Consider the following 22952-nt stretch of genomic DNA (forward strand, 5'->3'; position numbering starts at 1 on the left):
TCTTTTTTTTTCATCACGATGTTGCATTCACTCCCCTTGAAAACCATGCACTAGTGAAATTTATCTTTAAAAATAATATAAATTGTTGAAAATGGCTGATCTGTTTTATTTATTTTTCTTCATCTTTTTTGCAAGTTGCAGCCTCAAGAAAATAATTTTCTTTCTTTTTTTTTAAATTCAGCTAAATTTGTGTCCATGCAAATGAACTAAAAAGGAAAAAAAATATCTTTTCTCATTTAGTTTTCATACAATATATCAACAGAGAAAGAATGATGGTAGATTGTACATCTTTTCATGGGGTTTGGATCGTTACTGTATATTCTGGAGTGTTGATGGTAGCCACTTCAATATTGCCTCTGATTAACTTTGAAGTCTTTCTGGTGATTTACCAGTACGGTTTGATTCAGTACATAAACCTAGAGTATGCAGGGTATTTCTTTTGGGATTTGGGAGAGTGCGGATACAAGCTGGGACACACCTCACCCAAAGTGATGGTCTCCAAAACTCCATCTACACAGCTAGGTCTGTTGGCGTGGCGTGACCAAGCATCTGGTTAGAAACACTGTCACCCCCTTCAGATACAAGTACATTGACATTAAAAGAAAAAAAAAAAAACAAACAAATGAAAACAAAACAAAAAAATCAAAGCAGAACATTTATTTTTCATTCGAAAAGGGCTTCTGTAGAACTCGTTTAGCGGTTCCCAGTACTGACCCCCATGGCTTCGAATTGGATGAAAACCTGGAACTGATCGATTCCTCGTGCTAAGGAGTTCATTCCAGCTTCCTCCAAACAACAACAACAACACCCGGCAATCCCGGCCGCCGGGCGCTTGCAACACGCTTCGCCACGTGCACAATGTGCGCGACGTTTTTGCTTAAAACACAGGATCACGTTTGCACCCCTAGAAACAGGCTCAGAAGACACAACATCAAGCATGCAGTGTAACCGGGGGGCGTGACCTGTAATCGCAACACTGGCTGCTACAACAACGCTATCAGTCCACACGCTGCTATGATCGAGAGAAACTGTCCAGTGAGGATTGGGAAGCTCTTCTTGTCAGTGGGGCCAGAGTAGGGTCCACCAGTGAGGAAGGAGGAAAGAGCTTGAACCAGCCAATCACCATGTTGGACAGGTCCAGCTCATCTAACAGTATCTGAACTGCTCCCATGAATGATTTATGGTCCATACGTCCATAGTCGCCCCAAACAATGACCTGCACAGAAAGAACATATAAAAATAAATTAATCAAAAGGATGAGACAAGTTTAAACAACGAGAAATGAACTTGTTTTAGAAAGTCTGATTCTGAGTTTCTGCTTTAATTACCTGTAAAACCTTCCCTCCCGGACTCTCCTCAAACGGCAGTTGCTGCTGGTAAAGAGGATCCAAGGTTTTTCTTGCTACTTTTGTTTTCTTTTTGGCTATGCAGACTCCATTTTCCAAAAGGTAGACCTTTACATATGGTGCTGAGAAGAGAAGAGAAGAGAAGAGAAGAGAAGAGAAGAGAAGAGAGAAAATGTTACAACATGTACGACCTCTTAATTGTATCCCTAAAGAAACATGTTTTTTCATCCTTTTTATTTATCATATACCAACATTTATGTGGGGTTTATGAGATAATTGTGTAATTGCCCGTGACGATGACAGCGTGGGATCTTAAATTACCTGGCAGTGCCTTGGAACCTGGTTTTCCCACAAGGCCACGGGCTCGGATGACCTCCACCTCCAGTGCTCCTTTCTTATCCACCATACCAATCTGGATGTCACCTGAACGACAAAAACAGCCAACTTTTAGCACACTCCCAACCTGATACTTATCAGTATGTAAGATGTAAATATATGTAAGTTAGTAAGTATATTTTACAGTAAATAAGGAATACAAAACTGTATGCTATTTCAAGTACTATATTTTGAGTGTATTGTATTAATGGTTGTCTTGTTCTCACCCATAGGTGGAGTAGCCAACGTCTGTCGTCCAACCAGCTGGGCGGGGCCGAGACCATCCAGGAAGTCACTGAACTGGGCATCCGAGGAAAGCCTCACACCAGGGAAGATGAGACTGAAACAGAATAAGACACACAGGTTATCACAGAGCTGAAAGGTACAGTTTTGTTGTTAGTAAACAAAGCTGTAGTTACATATCACAAGGATGAGGAAGGGTGAAGCCTTATGTGAGTAATCAAATCAAGAACAAAATGCTCCCAGTAACATATGTATGAGTGTCCCCAGAATCTGAGTCCTTGTTTCCTTACTTTCCCCTCGGAGCTGTAGCTGTTCATGCTGCCGTCTGTGGACTCTCCCGGCTGGCCTGCCGAGTCATCCTGCTCCTCATCTCCACCGCCAGTCCCGTCTCTGTACTCCTCTGGATTGTACTGCGTAACTTCTTACCTCCCGCTTCTGTAAACACAGTGACACAGGCAAAAGAAAGACAGATAGAGAGAAAGAGGGATAGAGACTGTCAGTCCATGACACTGAATCATTTTGTGACTCATACAGCAAGCTGCATTCACATGGATTATCACTGACACACCTGTGCTTTCATTGACTCATTGAAAAATCATTAGGGAGGGCAAACCAAACACAGAGACAGCTCTGTGAATGAAAATGAATCTCTGTATCATGACATGAGTATAGCCCATTCTGGGAAGGATCATTGCAATTTTACCGTGACAATCAAACAAGGCCACTTCAACGAGCTTTAGAGTATGGCTCTTTGTGTAGCTGTTGAACAGAACAACATGTACAACACTCTCTGTGCAACCCCACTGCCTCCGGGCATCTAGCGGGAGCCGTAGTGAGTCCATACTCCACCTACAAACATCCAGCATCTACCCCTCGATCCTAACTGATCCAAGACGACAGCTGACTCCCCCCATTAGCCCTGCTGCTGCTCATCTCAACCCGGCCTGCCTGACAGCCTGTGTGTGTGGCCACGTGGTTGCGCCTGTGGCAGACGTACACATACCTATACAAAAGGATTAATGCTCTACACGCCCGGCAACCAGCACACACACAACACATACACATACACATACACGCACACTCTCACACATACACACACACACACACACACACACACACACACACACACACACACACACACACACACACACACACACACACACACACACACAGCATCACTACTATGTTTAATTTCATATCCATTAAGAAGGAACCTAGAAAATTCTCCTTCACTGTGAGTAAAGAGACATCGCAGCATACAGTAAAGATGAAATGAAACCAGACACATTAGATTAGCTCTGTTTGTATTAAATGCTTCACTGGATATTTTGTAATTTAGCTGTTAAGCTGGCAGGTTATCACCTGAAATATATAAAAGCTAAACATAAAATTGAGCATGGCTATGGTCAAAGATCAATCATCATCAAAACATTAATAAATGTTGCTGCAAATGTTAGAGTTATGGAATTTCTTTTTTTCTTTATCAGTAATCAAATGAATGCACAATGAGAGCAGCATGTTATTTCCCAGAGGTCAGATAATCACCACCAAGCCAGACAAAAGTAATAACACTGAGTTACCATCAACTCACTGTTTACAACCACCAGCTGCAAAGTGATGAACCAATCAGCTATCTAAGGCTGCAACTAATTATTGTTTTCATTGTTGATTATTCAATTCATTATGTTGTTGATTAATTGATAGTTATTTAGTCTATAAAATGTCAACCAGAAAATATTCACATGTAAGAGGGTGGAATCAGAGAATTTCTGATTAATTGATCATCAAAATAGTTGGCTATTTAGTAGCTGACTAGTCATCAATTAATCAATTCATTGTTATGGCTCTAGAGCTATCTGTAGATCTAATGTAAGTTTCACTGAATAATGTCCCAGTTTGTATGGATGACTCACATCTAGACTACATAATTCTTAATCCAGCCTCATTAAGGGCCCCTTTGTGGGGCCTGATGTCTTCACGCTCCCTCCTCTCTGCTGCCTCGTGTCATCAGCCGAGGAGCTGAGGAGAAGAGAGATGCTCCTGTGTCCTATCTCACACACACAGAAACAGACATGAATCCTTTCAGCCTTGAAATCTCAGTTATTCAGCTGGCTCCCACCTCCTCTTCCTGCTCTTCACACACTACAATAGGAGACGGAGACATAGAGGTTGTCTCTGACGTCTACAGCGAACCACAGCTCGTAGACCTCCTCTGCCAGTCAGTGGCTGGCCGGATGTTATCAATCAATGTTAAAAACACACCATTTCAGAATGGAAATGTATTTACTCCTTGTTGCACAAATTATGAGCATTTATGCTACTGATTACAATCACCAGATATCATCAGATATGTCCTTATTATAGTCCTTACTATATATCATTACTATATAATATATAGTATATATCAATGAACGGGCAATCTTATAAAATAATAACTTTACATGAGATGCTGCCACTTATAACCACTGAAATTCTTCTCAGTGCAAATGACAACAGATCGAGCCATGGACATAGATTTTAAAGACTATGATTTCAAAAATCTGTTTCCATACTACATTCAGCCATAAACATATGAATCTACTTTATAAAAAAAAAAATACTGCATGAAAGCGATGGCAGGTGAGGAAAATGTGTCAAAGATGGGAGCATTACCGACATTGTTTGAAGAATGTGGCGGCCAAGCACTTTTGTAAATTATCTATCAAGCATGAAACAGCAGTGGCCTAAAAGTTAGACAAACTGGCTCATCGTCAGGTCACTGCCCCCAAATCTCAGCCTTGCCAGAGTGGAGCTGCTCTGCAGCCAACAGTGGAAGTGGGAGTACAAGTGTGTCTAAAGCTGTAGCTAAAAAAATCTAGTATGATCAGGCAATATATGTACATAAGTAGACATACAAGAGAGTCAATCTTCTACTCCTCTATTCCTCTTCTTTTTGTCTGTGAATAAAACCCCCACTACTAGAATAGGAAATGATAAGAGCATCATGGGAGGTATGAATATAAATACAGTAGGCGTCATCACTATAATTCAGGAAATTTGAAGCGACAATCATAGAACAATGTTTTAATCCTAAGCTAAATAAACACTACCACCCACTACTAAACAATGACTCATTCCAGTTACTGAAGCCTTTGTTTTCATTCTCAGGGTCAGATATCAAATCATCACCATTAAATGAGGTATTGGTGAGAGCATGAGTAGAATACACCAGCAAACAGACTGGTTCCTATAACATCCATCCAAACCACCACAACCACTGGCGGCAGTAGAAACAACAAAAGTAGTATATATGTTTAACTACAAATGATGGCCTGGATGATAAATTGATTATTCTTGACGCAGAAATATCAACTTTCAATTCATAATATTTGCAGAGTACGCACAGCTCAAGCATCCTCTTCTAATTAAACTTCACTGTCAATTAAACTAATTACATCTTTCAAACTGCCCCGGTTCTCCCTACAATCGATACCTCTGCATCTTCTCACTAATCCAAAATCCATCTCCTCCCTGTCCGCCATCCCTCAGTTTAAACAACACTGCAATCCCCCAGACAGCTGCTGCTGCTGTGACCCTTCCCTGCATGTCGTCTTACCTCCATCCTCCTCATCGAAGGAGTTCATGCAGGGGAAATAGACAGCCAGTGCTTCAAACGATGCAGACAGGCTCATCTTGCTCTGGGAGCGCTGGATACGCATCCCGGGAGCTGCAGCAGAGGTATCGTGCCCCTGCCTGCCCATGGTGACCGGCGGCCGTCCTTCTCAATGCGGTGTATCGAACGTGCTAAACGTCAGTTTTGCCTTTTCAAGCTGAACTCACTGACGAAGGTTTGCAAATCAACTCAAATCTAATCTCTTTGATAGATTCCTAAGCCTAGTAGTAGACGACTCTATGCTGCAGGAGATCAGGTCTGTTCTATCATCTAGTCTGTCCCTAGATGCTCTGTAGACTGCATCTTAGGGGGAGCTGCAGAGAAACGTTGCTTCAGTTGCTGAGTCTTGTGCTGTCTGGGTCTGACGCTCCTGCTGCACCTCTTTCTTCAGGGGGGAGGGGAGAGAGCTGCATCGCGCTCCACCAATCAGGGAGCGAGGCTGCTCAGGCGCACCTCGGTGGGCTCTGCGGGTGAACAAGCTCTACCCAGAGATACTGAGCCCCCCCCTGTCCATTTCTCACCAATTTTTTTTAACCTCTTCTTTTATAATCTGCTTTCTCTATTTTCTCCCTTTGCTCGCTGTTTTTGCTTCTTTTGTGCTATTCATCACTGTTATTTTCCTTTTCTCTCCATCTCCTGGTCCACCATCCCTCCCTCTCCCCATCTCATCCACAGAGGCCAGTGAAAACAAGCTGTCATTAGGTCTGCCAACAGCCCTGCTCCCTTTGTGAGAGGGCTGCAGCCACATGGCGATCACTCAAAGTTCACGTGCCAAACTCTGCTACTTTATTTCTCTCATATATACCACAGCTGTGTTGTGTTGGGTTGGAATTCAATTTTGCTTTTGCTGGCTCTTTTCACAGCAGCTGGGAATGAAAACTTGAGTGCTTGATCATTTTCACGTGCGTCATCTATCTTCCCTCCACAGCCTCAATGACACAGCTATGTTGTGTTACAGGAAATTGAGTTTCAATTGATCAATCGCAAACTACACTTTCAAACAATCAGACGAGCTCTTTGTTTGAATAAGGGTCAAACTTACCCAAACAGACCTTTTTTTACTCTACTTCTGCCTTTTGTGGACAGCTGAGGTCAACCTATTTAAACAGTCCAGAGCAGAGAGACGCAACAGAAGTGCTAAGATGAAAGATATCTTCATTGGTGGTCCCTGAAATATAAATCTGCCATTGGCAATGTGTGTGACGGGTAACACATAAAGCAAATGTATGCCTTTAAACTAAACTTCGGCCCCTCTGCTCTCTTTCATCACTACTGCTTGGTTTAAAATGAAGTGAAACTTTGCAGCTTTGACACATGACCAGAGAACCAACTGTGGTGCTTTTGTTCTGAGCATGCATCTGGCAGAATAGGCACAGCACAAGACTATAATGGAGCCTTTCTGCCCCATCATAAATATAGCAAGCTCCCTGTAGTGTTATAGCTGAGGCTAAAGTTCCACTCTAAGAGACACTGCAACCTACTTCCATGAAGAAGCCTCTTAATGCGCAGCATCAATTTGCAGGTTTCATCTAGGTCAGCACAGCCAAAAACAACACTTCACATTTTCAGCTAGGGGGAAACTGGACAAACACACTCAGTTACAATCAAACCAATTAGGTCATTGTTAATGGGCCCTCTAAGAGTCTTTATTTGTGAGAGGACATAAGCTTGGGCTCGTGCTTACTCTAACTCTCAGGTTCTGTATTTGTGGTAATCATATGCATTCTGTAAGCTCGAAGGATTCAAAGTCAATCTGTTGTTCTGATGGTAGGTCCACCACTGTGGAGCATGTGAGCGGAGCAGAGCATGAGCGAGCAGGGAGCATGGAGATTTTGGATCGAATGCGGAGGGTCCTTTTTACCAGCTGGAGCATCTTCTTATGTCCCACTCAATCCCACTCTAGTTTTGCTCTGGTACTGCTCATACAATGAGTCCGAAGCACGCCTGTCCCAGAATGCATCTGAGTGTAACTTGAAATAAATCATTTCTTCTTGGAAAATGTGGTTTTGGCTGCTCACTTATTTTGGATGCAAGGCTACAGTTTAAGCTAAAATACAACGCCGATCTTCTTTTTTTGGAGGGGTCGGTGAGCGATTTGAGTGGAGTGGGCTGAAATCTGAGTGGAGCACAGAGCGATAATGAGCAGAGCGGCCTGCAGCGGCTTTGAGCAGGGGAGCAGGGGAGCAGGGGAGCAGGGGGAATGAACAGCTCTGTGAGGGAGGAGTGGAAATTCTCACTGCTCCACTCCACTCATATGCTCTGGTCCGGGTGACAAATTACAGCAACTACTGAGCAGACTGCCATGCTATTTTCTACAGACATGCACGGTCCCCAGAGGATGAACTCTACTGATGATTGACTTTTCTTGTAGCACCATCCGTAGGTTGACACTTTTGGCTATCAGTGACATGTCTTCATCCTTCATCCACAGTGCCCAGAGAATTAATTAATTCATGTTCCCCTCAGGATGAATCATAAGAGTTCTGGTGATTTAGTGCCATTATCAGGTTATTTATTTGTATTTCTCCAGGACTGTGGTTTATGATAAAATACCTGAAAAAACTAATTGCTTACTTAACTATCAAGCTTGTTGTGATTAGCGCTAATTTGAAAGTTTGAACATGCTAAAATGCTAAACTGAACATGGTTCACGTTGCGGGTTTTACTAAACCAGGGGTCGCCAGCATGGCGCTAGTGGGCGCCTTGTCGGCCACAGTGAGCATATGTGTCAGCCGCAGGGTACCTTAAACCATGACTGTCCTTTTATAGGCTACATGTAACCTATTAATTGTATAGCAGTTTTTCCAACACAGTGATTTCTTACTGTACTTAGGCAGGCCAAAGTACATTTGGTGGCCCATTTTAGCATTTTGTACTTTAATTTTTTATAATCCTTCCGAGAGATCAACGCTATCCGTGATTAATTAACTAGTGGACAACCTGCCCTCGCTCTTCCGCTTCCATCTATTGTCAATCACACAAGCTTTGCAGTGGGAGCTCTCTGGTATTACAACCATCCTGTAAACACATTGATTGTGAGGCAACCTCTTCCATTTAATGTGACCTACTTATGCTGTTGCTTTGTACAAAGTTTTAAGTGTACCTGGTTGTTGCCATTGTTAGAATCATTGTTAGAATTGTTATTGTACGCATGATGCCATGTTGGTGTTTTCATTTCACTCAAAGCAAGTTGTACCCAAGTACAGCTTCACAGAACTGCTAACACGACTGTAGACTCCTATTCCTAAGTCTTCTTTATACCCAATAGCTGCAGCAAACCGTTTGAGCACTAAAAATGGATGCTCAGTGTAACACTGTCCATTTACTTGAGTATATGTACACTACATTCTCCTATGTTCTCCACCAAAAGGGGAAAGATGTTTAACAATTGGCTGTGAGATTAAAATCCTGCTAACTTCACATCTGGTATCAAGAATATGATTCTGTTAGCTAAATTAAAGTCTTTTCAGTGTTTTCAGTTCCTTGGTTTTCACTTAGCTACAGTAAAATATGATATTTAAACATTATCCTCTTTAAACCAGCAGAGGGGTTACAGATGTGATAGTAAAACTACAGGTCCTTCGAGTATGGCCTGACTACCTGATTGCTTTTTAACCACAGAGTAGAGGGTGTCTCTAATAGGTACTATATTTTATGATAATCCACTATACAGATGGATGTAATGATGATATATTAATAACAACATTATTGATATACATTTTCATTGGTGAGGTTTTTGTTTTGGTCACAAATTATTAAATAGTAAGAAATGGGAGTCTTTCACTCGGCTCCTCAAGTATCAGTCTTCTTCCTACTGATTCTTTGCTAAATCATACTCATATCATAAAATGAATTTGGTGGTCGTAACTGTTGAAATTAGTTAGCAAAAGAAAAGACTTGACATTTTTCATGTATTTTCCCATTAACTGCTTTGAAAGGAAAAGCGAATCATATGACTGCATGCCGAAAATAATGACCCAAAACATGCCAGAAAATGACAATTCATCTCTCCTCTCTCTAAATCACAGAAAATGCGTCATTGCGCACGTGGCAAAAAAACATTTGGCACGTGTTGCTTCAACTTTTGCAACTTTGGCACAGTTTATTCCTACACATCCACCCACTGCAAAATGACTAAAAGAAAGACATTCAAACACTTTTCACCATCGTACGCCCACTATACCTGACACAAGACACCTAAAGGAAAAACAGTGGTTAATTATTATCATCGTAAATCTGTTCAATATAAGACGTGAATGTGTGTTCAAGGGCTCTGTACCTCGCATGAAAAGCCACAAGGAAACTGTCATTTGCCAGATAATACACAACATTACTAACAAAATAAAAGCCTATTTAGAATAGATTAGAGCGTTTCAAACAAGTTCAAAATTGTGCCCAGAGGAAAAGAAAAAATCTGGGTCCTTTTAGTGCGTGACTGTCAAATGGTGCACTTCAAACATCTCTTCACAGAAAATGCGTCATTCTACTTACAAAGACAAGGTTGTTCAGAGGGAACATAAGTCCCCCTCAGAGGGTCTTTTTCTTAAATTTTTAACTGATGGGGAATCTCCATTTTAGGCCATGAGGGTATTCACTGATTTCCCAACAGCACGGCTTACAGTATACATATTAAAACACACTCTGCAACATGTCTGGTCTGACTCCAACCTATGACTAACCTACTTGACCGTGACCACACAACTGGAAATCGCAAGCACCTCAGAAGGTAAGAATCTGAAGAATTTTGTAAATTCTACTACAACAACAACAACAGAGCGTAATATCCCAGAAGTCATATGTATGTAAGGTCTGTCTGGCAGGAGGCAAAGATCACAGGCGGAAGCCTTCGGAAGTCTTTCTGATTGATGAGACAGGGCCAGGCCAAGCGTCAGAGAGCGTCTCTGGCCCTACACACTGTAAACACAAGTTAATGGAGGGCTCCAACCCGAGCACTCACATGAATGGACGTAGGTAAACACACACATATGAGCGATTAAATGCGCACACACCAGGACATGAGCTAGAGAAACAGGCTTTCTCTTCTCTCAGTTTACATTCCCCGCTGCCTACCTTGATGCAAGCCAGTCCTGCTGTCTGGAAGTGCAGTCTCCCCCCGTGTCTGCCGTCAATTATGAGAAGCCGTATGTCGGGAAACAGCTCTAATTGCAAAATAAGCTATGATATCATATTTGAGTTTACTACTCGGCTCCACTCTCACATCATATCACATTGGAGCTAAATTCATAGATTGTGGTCATTCAATGTGAGACATATTTAACATTACTGCCTGTGGTATGGCTAATGTGTTAGCAAACAGTTACAAATGTATCAACATTGATTTGGAGCTGTGTTAGTGTCCAGAATTCACTGTTTTAGCTCTGGTTTGCTCTCTACCAACTCCAGAGAATGAAACAATATAAAATATTGGAGCCTTTAGCTTGTGAGATGTTCCACTGTCTTCATTGGTTAGTTTCTAACTTTGTCTGTGAACTAAGAAAGTGCTGCTCTTAAAATACTTTTGGAAAATGCTGTGTATTGAGGCTAATTAGAGCAATGAGACTTGTAAAGCAGTAAAACGAAAAAGAAAAGAGCTGAAAGAGGCTAAAAAAGCTGGGAGGAGTTGGGAGGTGGGTATTTGATTCAGTGTAATATAAAATACTTTAAAGCTTGTATTGCAATTTAAAGTACAGGCAGTAGAATACTTCTTGACAGTATAAAAACTCATGTTTCATATACAATAAAAGACTTCACACCCAAACATGTACACACCCTGTGTCCTGCCATTCATTTCACACCTTCACTGAAAAGTTTCACACCTGCAGTGGAAGGTGTGAGGTACGAGGGGAATATTTGAAACGTGAATTGCACGAGGTGTAGCAGTTGGAACAGTCTGTCCCCTGGCTGCCTCCCTCCACTCAGTGGTGCAAACACTGAAAGTATAACAGATGGAGAGAGAGAACGGGGATCTAAATACTGCTAAGCGTTATATCTGTGTATGAAAAATTCTGTAAAACACCTCTGACATCACTCCAGCTGATTATTCAGTCACAACAAGCAAGTGTGATGTGTTAAAATGTATCTTGCGTGTGAAAATTGCAACACAAACATGTCACCATGGCGTGATTACTTCTCATACTGAAAGAGGAATAAGTGTGGTTTTAACCATTTCTATGAAGAGCAGAAACATCACCCTCACGCTCCATGACTAAACTGACAACAGCATTTTTCTAAGAGTGTGCCTCATCAGGCTTCCTCTTCAACTGACAGCTACAGAGTGGTGCTGTCGGCGTTTAAATTCAAAAACAATCACAAGAGGAAGTCATATTTTTAGCAGCAGTTAAATCTAAAAATGAAAGGTGGAAGTTCATTTTTAGACCATTTCAGATGATAGGCAGGAATGTACTGAACTGAAATGTGGGACATGACTTTACAAGTGTATTTTAAACTGTGTCCAAGCCTCAGACCCAGGCAGGAGGAGACATATGGCCGTGGAGCACGAGCCACACTGCAGGAAAAAAAACAGTGAGCAGCTGGTGGAGCATGGCAGGGTTTAGAAGATGATTCAACAGCTTTTAAGATGAGCTTATGGAGATAGATACACAATAGTCTTTTTAGTTCTGAACTCTAACTGTACACTTGAAGGGTCACATCCTTCAGATGGTCTGCTAAAATTAGAGTGTGTCGATAGTGAAGTTTCGAGGTTTGTGTTAAATGAGAGCTACATTGTAAAGATGATGTTGTGAACACTTTGCTGCTAAAGAGTAAGTTAGTTCAGTTGTCTTCCCTTTCAATATTCAATTTTTTGTCCAGTGCTGTTTGATCTATCCACTTCATTTCCATAGCCTGCTGGGTCACTGTACATATATAATCAGAATTAACATTAATATCCTCATTCTCATCATGATCGTTGAATCATGCTCCTGCATAACTACCGCAACATTGAGAAAACATCTTTGAAACAAGAACATTGGTTAATTTCTTGGATAATGCAAAGTACACTGTCTGCTAGGAGAGACACCATGTGCTGCTGTGAAAACAATTTATCTAGTCCACCAACTCTCATATTCACACCGCAGCTTGTGAATAAACATAAAGTCATCAGTGATTCTAATACAACACTTTCAACTATTTCAGACATATATTACGTTTTGTACTTGTGATTCTACTACCATTAAAAAGTGCTTCAATTCTGTGCACAGTGAAGTAACTGAAGAGGGCAATATCATAAAAATGTGCAGGGGGAAATAGATTTTCACGACAGAATAGTAAGAATACTCTTATACACACCTTAATTTAGCTGCAATGCTTCAGATACTAATCCACATACATGATAACAAAATGCAACCGAAGGCTGTCTTGTTTAACGCTGACCTAATGTATTCAGATTTTGTTCCAGGTGCACATTGGGAGAAAATGCACAGTGACCCAACTCCTGCAAAACTCAGCCCTTTTTTGCATTTACATGACATGCTGTACAGAGTAAACAGGTGCACGCATTAGCTTCTGACAGTGGCTTTAAGTGCCATACATTAGACTTGGGCATTATTGTAAATGTAAGCAGTGTGTTAAGCTACTCTTTAATAATCCCTGTAGAGGCATTTGTTTTCTGCATTCAACCCATCCTAACTATTTGGAGCAGTGCGCAGCCCTGGTTTCAGAGCACTGACAGAAGAATTAACCTAACAGACATGTTTCAGGTGGTAGAGGGGAAACCGGCTTGCTAACCACTGAATCACCGTGCAGCCAAATTAGTTTGCATTCAGTATCAACAATACTGTGTTGTTTTGTACCAATACTGGGCTTCTTAAAAGGTGGCAGCCTCACAGCTGTATAATTACTGGATCAAAACACACACACACACTTCATCTAAATGGTTGCTGTGTAGTAGGCTGCCCTGGGTACATGAACCAAGTTGTCAGATGGCTCAGTCCATTAAAAGAAAATGGCAATAACTGTGGAAACAACAGCCAATTTGCTGCACTCAATTGCAGTGGGCCAGCAAATCATTAGCAATAGATTCCCATTCCAACTGCACCACCACTATGGTGGATACAATGCAGTCCCTGGTATTAATTCTGTTGAAATGTTTACAACCTAATAAACCATGGGCAGTGGTAGTTTGAACACCAGGATGTTACAGGATGGTTGTTGACTCACTACACACAGTCATCACAAGGATTTTCTGAGTGCATGTACCATAGGTTACTGGTATTAACACTGATCATTATGATGCACTGTTGGAATATTGAAGTAGATTCATTCATAGAATTTGAAAGTTCTAAAAGCTTTGCTGCTGCTGCAGTCGATCCACACATATTTAGGTCACTGCAGAGATGGCTCATCTGAGCGCTCAGCCTGATTAACAGGCATGAGTCCTCTTGAGAAATGTTGTAATAGAGTTGGAGAGACAGGGAAAGACAGGAAGTAAGAGATCCTATAGAACTGGTGAAGAAAATAAAAAAGATGAGAGAGAGAGGAAAGAGACAGAATTGTTGTGATGATAGTGAGACACAAATGTCAGTTAGATGGGAATGAGAGAATAAGTGATGGAGAAAGAGGGACAGGGAGAAAGTAGAGGGGCAGTGACGTCCCTCAGCCTCAGCTCTACCTGTGCTGCTGTGCTGCTTTCATGCATCATCCTGAGAGCAGCATGTCTGCTCTGTCCCCCTAGGAGATTAATTAGCAGCCTCAGCTTGTGCAGGAGCTGCTGAGATAGGCACCCAACTCAACTCAGAAGATAAATTACCTCGGCTGAAAGCTCAAAGTTCAGCTATTTTACCACGTACAAAACAGTCTGTCTGAGGACTTTGGAGGTCCAAAACGACGTCACTATCTGGTGTAGGTGAGAGAGGAGTGCGAAAGAGAGCAGCAAATGCATTGTTCCCTATTCTGTATACATATGGCTATTTTGGGAATAATGAGTTAGGTGGCACACATACTCTGTCATTTACTGAGAGAACATTTAACTCTTAGCGAAGTTCTGAATTTATCAAAGAACAGTGAACCTGGAATCTTTTAATTGTCAGAAAGTGCTGGATATTTTGATTCTGAAGGCATGAAACAGTTGCAAAACATGCTGTATGCATCATTAGCAGTTGCCTAGCAGTGTGAGTGAGGTGTCAGGCAATGCGTCAACACTTAAATCAAATCTTGCCTTTTCTGAGTCAATAGCAAGACAATTATTGGACAGGTTGCTTACAGAGCCCATGCATAACTTCCTGCAATGCCACCATTTGATAACAATCCAGAGGAAAAATGTATAAAAGCCAACTGAGTGAACTGTCATATTTTAATCCTTCTCTTATGGATACATTTTCAGAGAAAGGGTCACAACTGGTCCAAATAGTAAGCTTCTTTTGGGGACAGGTAGAGAAAAGTAGGACATAAGAAGAATCACACCAGAATACTCAAGGCTGCACCCAGGAGAACAGGAAACTAAATGTCACTGACAAAGGATTACACCACATACTCACAATCCTCCCCACTGATTTTATCTTCTTCTTTTATCTACATCACTGTGTGCAGCATTGCCCCTTTTTACCCAATATCCTGTATTTTCTTCACTGTTTCCCCCCTCAGCCTTTATAGAAGTATAGTCTTCTGCGCAGTTGTAAAGCTTATTGTTGATTGTGTTTCTGGGACACCATACGGACTCTTAGACAGAGGCCATTATGGGGTAAAATTACCGAAATGGATTATCAGATTGAGGTTGAATGCTACAAAAATGTTTTGTTGTAAAAATGGTTGAAAATAGCTTGATATTTCTGCAATATTATAAAAGATAGCCCTTCTATTACTTTTCCATCCTGTAAATAATAATACAGAAAGAGAGAATAAGTGCTTCATAAGACAGAAAGAGCTGCCTCAGATATGCATGCTGGACAGAAGGCAAAGAGAATCAGTATTAGTCCCATTAGTCATGATTCTGAAAGGCTGCTAGAAGAAGTCAAAGAGTCCCCGTTGTCCGGTACAAACTGCAATATAAGAACACTACTACACACTGTCAAAGCCATCATGGAGTTTTTGACTACTGGTGCCGACATGCACATAAGGATGTGGTGGTGTGATCTACTTTTCAAAACATTTTTTAAAAAAGGTGTTGTAAGTTTGAATATTATTTAATGAGCTTTATGAACGATTTGCAACAGCGACACACTTGTTTGTCACTCCACTGTTTGGTCCACTTAGTAATATGTGTTGCTGGCTTTAATCTCCTATACCAGCATCCTGATCTCATCTTCCAAAATGTTTTACATTTTTTCGTTTGGTCCATGCTTATACCTGACTATACCATTTCTGTTGCATTATATAAGGTGAAATCACAAGACAGGGTCCTTCAATTTAAATTGATTTTAGAAGTATATATCATAGGTGCGTGAGTCACAAATAAAGTTCTTAGAACCTGCCGCAGCAAGGTTTTTATGCTCAGCACCTTTTGTGAATTGAATGTAAGCAAACCATCAACAATTATCTTAAGACTCAGTTCAAGTTTAAATCTACAAATATTACTGTTACTGTAAACTGTTGACAACATCTTCATGAGCATACATTTTATGACAGACTCCCCACTGAGAATATGTAGCTAAGATAGTAAATGCACTGGAATTAATAGGCAGAGAAAAACAGGCCTCTTTTCAGATGTCAATCAGATGGAAAAAAATAGAGAGAAATGCACAGAATAATGAATGGAGATGTATTTTCAATAAGCTTGCAAGATTTGAGTGTTACTGTTTGCTTTTAGCTGAGTCAGGCTGTGGAGCAGCAGTTTGTTTGGGTACTGGGAATAAAGCAGCTCTCTATTGAGTTTAAAAAATAATGTAGTAGGGACCACAGGACTGCTGACTGCTGGACGGGACAAATGAGCATAATAAATCAATTTGATTTTTCAGCTTGCTCATGATGACCAGTGCGCCCACCAATAAAGCCCAATAATGAGCATATGCATTAAGCTGACATTACTTTCTTCTTCTATTTTTCCAAATATGTTCAAGCCAAGATCAAAGCCAGTGTAAACACTCATATAAACTCAGATCTGACTGTGAAACTTTTCTGTTGCTCAGCAACCACATAGTTAATCATTTTATTTCTTCTAAGCAAGAGAAAAATAAATCTAATTTAGTCAAACATATGGTGGCTTTTCATCACAGGTGTGATACTGTGCTTTGCCTTGTGCTGAATTTCCTAATTAAACAGTGTCCTTTCTGTGTATGATTGATCAAAGCCACATTAACTCAATAATGAATCAGTCCATGAAACATGTCCTGGTATCTTTGTTTTGTTCACTGCAATGGCTGTTATCTGCTGGATGCCATACTATATGCACATGTAGAAGGACACATATAGTCTGCTCTCTCCACTTCATTGTTTGCTCTGTACTGACCCTCTGCACTCAGGTTTCAGGTCCTGTTATGTAATTATGGACTTATACACAAAGTAAACATTCAGTGCAGTTGGCAAAATAAAGCGGTCTTGACTGTTCATAAACTTCAAACATTTTGCGATGAGGTAATGTATTTATACATGATTCTATATGTGATGTATGTGATCGGACCCGAGCACAGGCATTAATAATAGCTATATAAAAATAGCAGTCTTGGTCTCGTTTGCTGTTACAGGTCATTTATAATCATCAGAGGAATCACGAGACTGTTTCATAAACATTTAAAATTTCCTTGTAGGCACTTTAAGTAAAAGTACAATACATTAACGTAAACATACTTCATCAAAATCTTACTTAAAAGTATAATGTGTAAGAATTCAGCACTACAATGTCTACAAACAGCTAGACCTTTGTGATATCATTTTCTAAATTTGTGTACTTATCCCAAATGTTTCCAACAATGTTCCAACCCAGAGAAATCCACAAGTTTTCTCAAGTAATGGTGGGTTTCAATAGGTTGCCGCCGCTACTTCTGTGACAGTGAAGTCGGTGAACGGGACTACATTTAAGGTGAATTAGACTTTAAAGACATAACCTCATCTCACCACGCACAAGCGCTGCTCATACAGGCGCTCAGCCCGTGACAGTCTAACCAAACGTCCTTGGTTACAGTACATAAACACCTGTTTTTTTGAGAGAGAGCCCACACATTGTACATATAATTTAAGTACTGTACAGAGGCATCATCAGTCAAATGTACTTAAAGTATCAAAAGTACATGTTCTGCAATAATATGTTCCCTGTACCCATCCTCAGGGTGCTAGGGCTCAAAAGGAATGTATGTTTACTACTCATGTTCTCTCTAGTCTTTGGTTTTGTAATACTTCATATTACAGAATAAGTATGTTATTTAAATGAAATTATGTGAAAAGTTTAGAGGGGAAAGGTTTCTTTAGTGGAACTGTTAACAACGCAGAGACATCTGAAACATGATAATGATCCACAGCTACACACTGAATTCATATAAGAGGTCACAAGCTAAAAGGTTTGTGACCTTGCTTCATCTTGAAAAATGCCAATCATTGTTTTTTTATGCAAAATCTTACTCTGAAACTGGTAACTAAATCTGTCATACAAATGTAATGGGGTTAAAGTACAATATTTGACGCTGAGATGTAGAGTATGGAGAAGTATAACATTTAAATACTCGAGTAAAGTACAAGTAGCTCAGAATTGTACTCAAGCACTCAGTACTTGACTAAATGTACTTAGTTACTTTTCACCATGGAGATAGTTTTTGTGTCCTGAAAAATTAATTGCCTTCCACCGAGGACTGAGAAGACAAAACCAGCAGTTCCTCGAGCATAGAGCTGCTCACTGTGTATACACTCCTCATGGTGGCCACCTGGGAGCACATCCATTCCATCTGACTAACCTGTGTTTGTCAAAGCATGAGTCGTGCTGCTTGGCTGATCTGCCCCTCCTCCACCAGCACTTGGCAGTGCACACAAACTGTCGAGCAGGCTCTTAAAATCGACCATCCTTTGAATGCACCCTTCAATCGGGCGATGAGCCTCTCAGGATAACACACAACACAGTGAAGTAGGGCAAAAGGCAGCTTGGCAGTGTTTGTGCTGGTGCAGAACCAAATACACATCTCAAATATTGAAAGGCAGACGAATGTACGCACTCACAAACTCCATCTGATGCACTTAGAAGCTCTAAGTGAAATATTAATAGCTCTAGGAGATTCAGGCTGCTCAGCTTGTGCTGCGTCTACATGGAGAAAGAGGAGTGTGTGCATGTGTGTGTAACTTTGTTCCTGTGATCGTGTTAAACTCTTCAAATGGGTGTCTTAAAATAAAAGCAAGAACAAATGTCATTTGGTTTGTGTCTGTTAACAGAAGTAAACTTCTGAAGAGTCATCTTGTTCAGTAACATGAGCATAATTAATAGTCAACAACACAACACTTGAAGAGCTGCTTCACAATGAATGAATTACTGAATATGGACAGTCTTCTTGTTACTTCAGTCTTCCAGTCACCATATTTCAAATAATACTATACTTTAATGCCACAAAATAATGCTGATTGACATATTGATGTGATTGATAATAAGTAGATATGATCATCCAGCTGAGATAAGGCAGCAGCCCATGTGCCAGTCAACTCACGAGCCAGCAGGACAGAGCAGCGCCACGTGAGCACACCGCTTCACTTCATTCTCTTTTCATCTCACCTTACCATACGTCCATTTTTACATCTGTCCCTCTGCCAATGCGATCTAGCCACATCTGGACAGAGAGTGTTGATGAATAAAAGTTATTATTGACCACTACAATTTTAAATCTAGTCGATGAATATTTGCTGAATGCTTAGAGATGCACCAGAGAGACTAATTGACTGACCTTCACATGAACAGAGCTGACCCCAATCTGTCGAGCAGAGACATCACTGCTCGCCACCTGCTAGGTTGTTTGTCACACTGTCTGACTTCAGCTAATGCAGCTCAAACCTTCTCAAATGATTATTGAGTGCTATTGAAAAAAAAGAAAGTAAGAGAGGAAATAATACACTGAAGAGAGAAGAAAAGTAATAGCCCCCTGTTCTACAATATGTAATATTTTCGTCTGCAGAAAAAAACATATTGCTGTGTTCAGCTACAGGAAAATAGGTTTCTAACCATCAATACACGCCTTCATGTCTATATCTCACATGTGCACACATTCTCACATGCACTCATAGAGACAAATACAAACATCTGCAGACACCCACAGTTTGAGGTAGTGTTTTCCAATGAAAAATCACAGACAACGTGACCTGTGACAAGCAGCTGAGGTCATCAATGTGGCAGGAAGTGCAAAGCTGTTACAGTTGTAACACAATTTCCAAAATGAAGTGACAAATTATTACCACAGCACAATTAATCATCAGCATTTCACATACAAAACACAACAGCAGCAGTGCAATATGAATGAAAAGGAAACAAAGGGAGGTAGAAGGAGAAATAGAAGGGGATTTACAGGAGTTGCTACCTAGAAGAAAGAGAGAAAAGGGTATTAGGAAAAAGTCAGTGCACAGTCCATAGCCCTTCTAGATACAAATTGGGGAAAGGAAGAACTGGAGAAGAGAGAGCAGTGGTATTAGAACAACACTCAGCACAGAACACAACAGAAACCCACACAGACACAACACAAGACAGATGTACATGTGAACATACACTGGCTGTGCTTTTGGATGCCCTACCTGTTTGGCTGAGCTGAGAGGTGCTCCGGCTCTTGCGTGACATGCCAACCATGGCCTGCATTTTGGCACCAATGCTGGAGCGCCTCTTCTTGTCGTCAGTGCCTACCGTGCCGACCGCTGTGTCCGACTGGCTGCCGTCCGTCTTCTCCAGGTTACACATGTCGCCGCTAATGCTTGTGCTCTTGGTCATGTTCATCCCACCCGACGAGCCCATCTGCCTGTTTTTCATTTTGGATGCAAAGTCACTGTCAGCCACCACCATTGACAGGGGGGCAGGCGAGGACAGAGAAGAGAGGACAGGGCAGAGGAGAGAAGACAGGCCAGAGGAGAGGATGTGACAGGAAAGATGATGGAGGAGGAGACAGGAGGAGAGGATAGAAGAGGAAAGAGGAGTTGACAGGAGAGGGACAGGAAATGAGAAGGTTTGGGGTGAAAAGGAGAGAAGGACAGAGTTCAGGCACAGGACTTCATGACTTACAGTATGACTCAGTTTAGGGTTTATGGTGGATGTACTGTGATCTAAACAACTGTTCATGTGGTGAAAGATCAGCTATCACATACTGTATTTAATTAATGTAAGTTTTTTGACCTGCGAGAGTTGCTTTATAATGCATTAAAACTTTACAAGGCTTTTTAGTGAGATTTTCAAATCTCTTGGTGCTTACTCTCTAAGCATCAGATAAGTTTTCTTTGGTTTGAGTCTTGACATTTTCTGTAGTACTGCTGCATTACATTTGTTTTTAGTAATGACACATACAGTATGTAGTGACAGGCAATTTGTGTGCCAGCGTATGCACATTTTTAGGTACTTCTCATCCATGTTAGCCAAAAAATTGCGACTAAAGGGTCATTCATGACCCTGGAAACAGCAGTTGGCAGACAGTGGGATGTATGAAAGCTCCAAGAATAGTACTTGTTGTCTCTGTTTTGCCAACTACTGTTCAAGTTCAAGAATGAAAGGTGCCTGTGGAGTTTTCTTGTAGACAAAGTTTCTGTTTACACTCAGTGCCTCTAATCAAAATGCAATGTGTGGTTCCTTGAGGTCTAACAAACTCATTAATGCATTCCTCCTTCACAAAACACTTGCAAAGCTGATTTTTCTTAAACGTTTGTAACCTGCATTGTATATGTTCACAACTGTTTTTCCTCGCCTCTGCTGGTACTTTGCTGCATTTCTTGGCCCATCACTGCCACCTGTAGATCAGTGGAACACTGGCAGGACTGTGTACTGCACGAGAACAAACTAAACGGAGACCTACATGTAAAAATACATTGCCCCATTGTGCTCCCAATGTCCAAAAATTCCACAGGTTACCTTTAACTTTCAGGATCAAGTTTTAAGTCAGCATGGAGAATGGGTCCTTAAAGTTTCATAGAAATCTGAGCATCTAAAGTGTTACAACAACTGTGCAAACTTCATCTGCTGAGAAAGATGTTGTGATATTATTAAAAGCTCCAGATCAGCTAATAATGGACCTAGCTGTCATTGTTAGACCGCCTGCTGTGTGAACTTCCAATACCAAATTTATTTTAAACTGTTTTTAAAAGATTTTACCAATTTACTCACAAACTTAACATTTATTTTAGTTGAAACAATTTATTGGTTTAACAAGCAAAAAGATGACGATGATTAGTATCTATGATTTATGTTAAAACTCTAGACTTTGAGATAAAAGGAAATTTAAGTTCATGCAACTTAACATCTAGTTCTCTCTTGCTCTCTTGCATGTACACCTGGAGATAGAAAGTAACTTGCAGCTTCTCTAATCCAGAGTTGTGACACACAGTACTCTAAGTTGTCTGTCAGCAGCATTATTCTCCAGCTCTTCCTGTTTTAAAGGAAATAGGGCAGTGTCCAAATTAAGGTCTCATTTTAGCTCAGCTAGTAAAATTATCTTGAAGAGACAAATTACATTCTGTATCACAGGCTCTGCATTGTTAATAGGATGAGTAACGTGTCGCCCCCTCAGGCTACTATTCATTAATTAAAGTGCCTGACCTCCACCATGTAACTGTCTTATAAAGACAACTTATGGAGAGACATGCTCACTAAAATGAGAGCAGAATCAATGCATTTCGACAACTGACTTCATCAACTACTTCAATTAGGCTCCTTCAAATTCGGCTCTTTTATATATTAGACATTAACTTTCAACTCTGTATTTGAATTAAGAAAATTATCGTATATAATCAAGATTACATCTGACGTTGTTATATATTTTCAAGTTGTAATACCTTGACATTAAAGTTAAGTGATGCTTTTAATTAAAATGTTAACCCTTGCTAGAGTTTCAGCAAGTCTAGCACGCAATCATAGCCCAGTCCCTGTGTTTTCAGGCCTTATGTTGACAGAGAAGAAGAGAGAGATCAGCTCATGTTCTTAACCAGTTAAATAAACAAAATGAATGTGTGACATAATATTTCATGAGTGTATAAGAGCTCATATTGATCTTCTGACTACAGGCAAGAACACTATGCACTGCCACATTGGAATTCTGAAGGAAGCTTGTGTCCTAAAGAAGAGCTTTTGATTGTTCATACATCTTATTTTGGTTGCCAGCGGCTGGTGAAATAAGTCAGACGTGCTCTAAAAGAATGCACACACTTCGTACCTCAGCCTGCAGTATGAAGCCTTTTGTTTATGCAACTTCTAATGCCAGTGGGTTCTGTTATGGATCAGCCTGTACTTTAATACATAAATATTGAATGCT

The 22952-nt window shown here is 40.7% G+C and overlaps 1 protein-coding gene across 1 annotated transcript in view; it reads right to left on the reverse strand.

Moving 5' to 3' along the window:
- Positions 1-1012: 1012 nt before the first annotated feature.
- rims2a (regulating synaptic membrane exocytosis 2a) overlaps positions 1013-22952 on the reverse strand; it is a 148266-nt gene continuing 126326 nt past the window's right edge. Inside the window, 7 exon segments of the mRNA XM_073485080.1 lie at positions 1013-1216; positions 1329-1468; positions 1668-1769; positions 1949-2061; positions 2256-2299; positions 2302-2399; positions 20242-20459. Of these exon segments, the coding sequence (XP_073341181.1) occupies positions 1013-1216; positions 1329-1468; positions 1668-1769; positions 1949-2061; positions 2256-2299; positions 2302-2399; positions 20242-20459 (919 nt within the window).

This window comes from Pagrus major, chromosome 17 (genome assembly GCF_040436345.1).
Source record: "Pagrus major chromosome 17, Pma_NU_1.0".
NCBI lineage: Eukaryota > Metazoa > Chordata > Actinopteri > Spariformes > Sparidae > Pagrus > Pagrus major.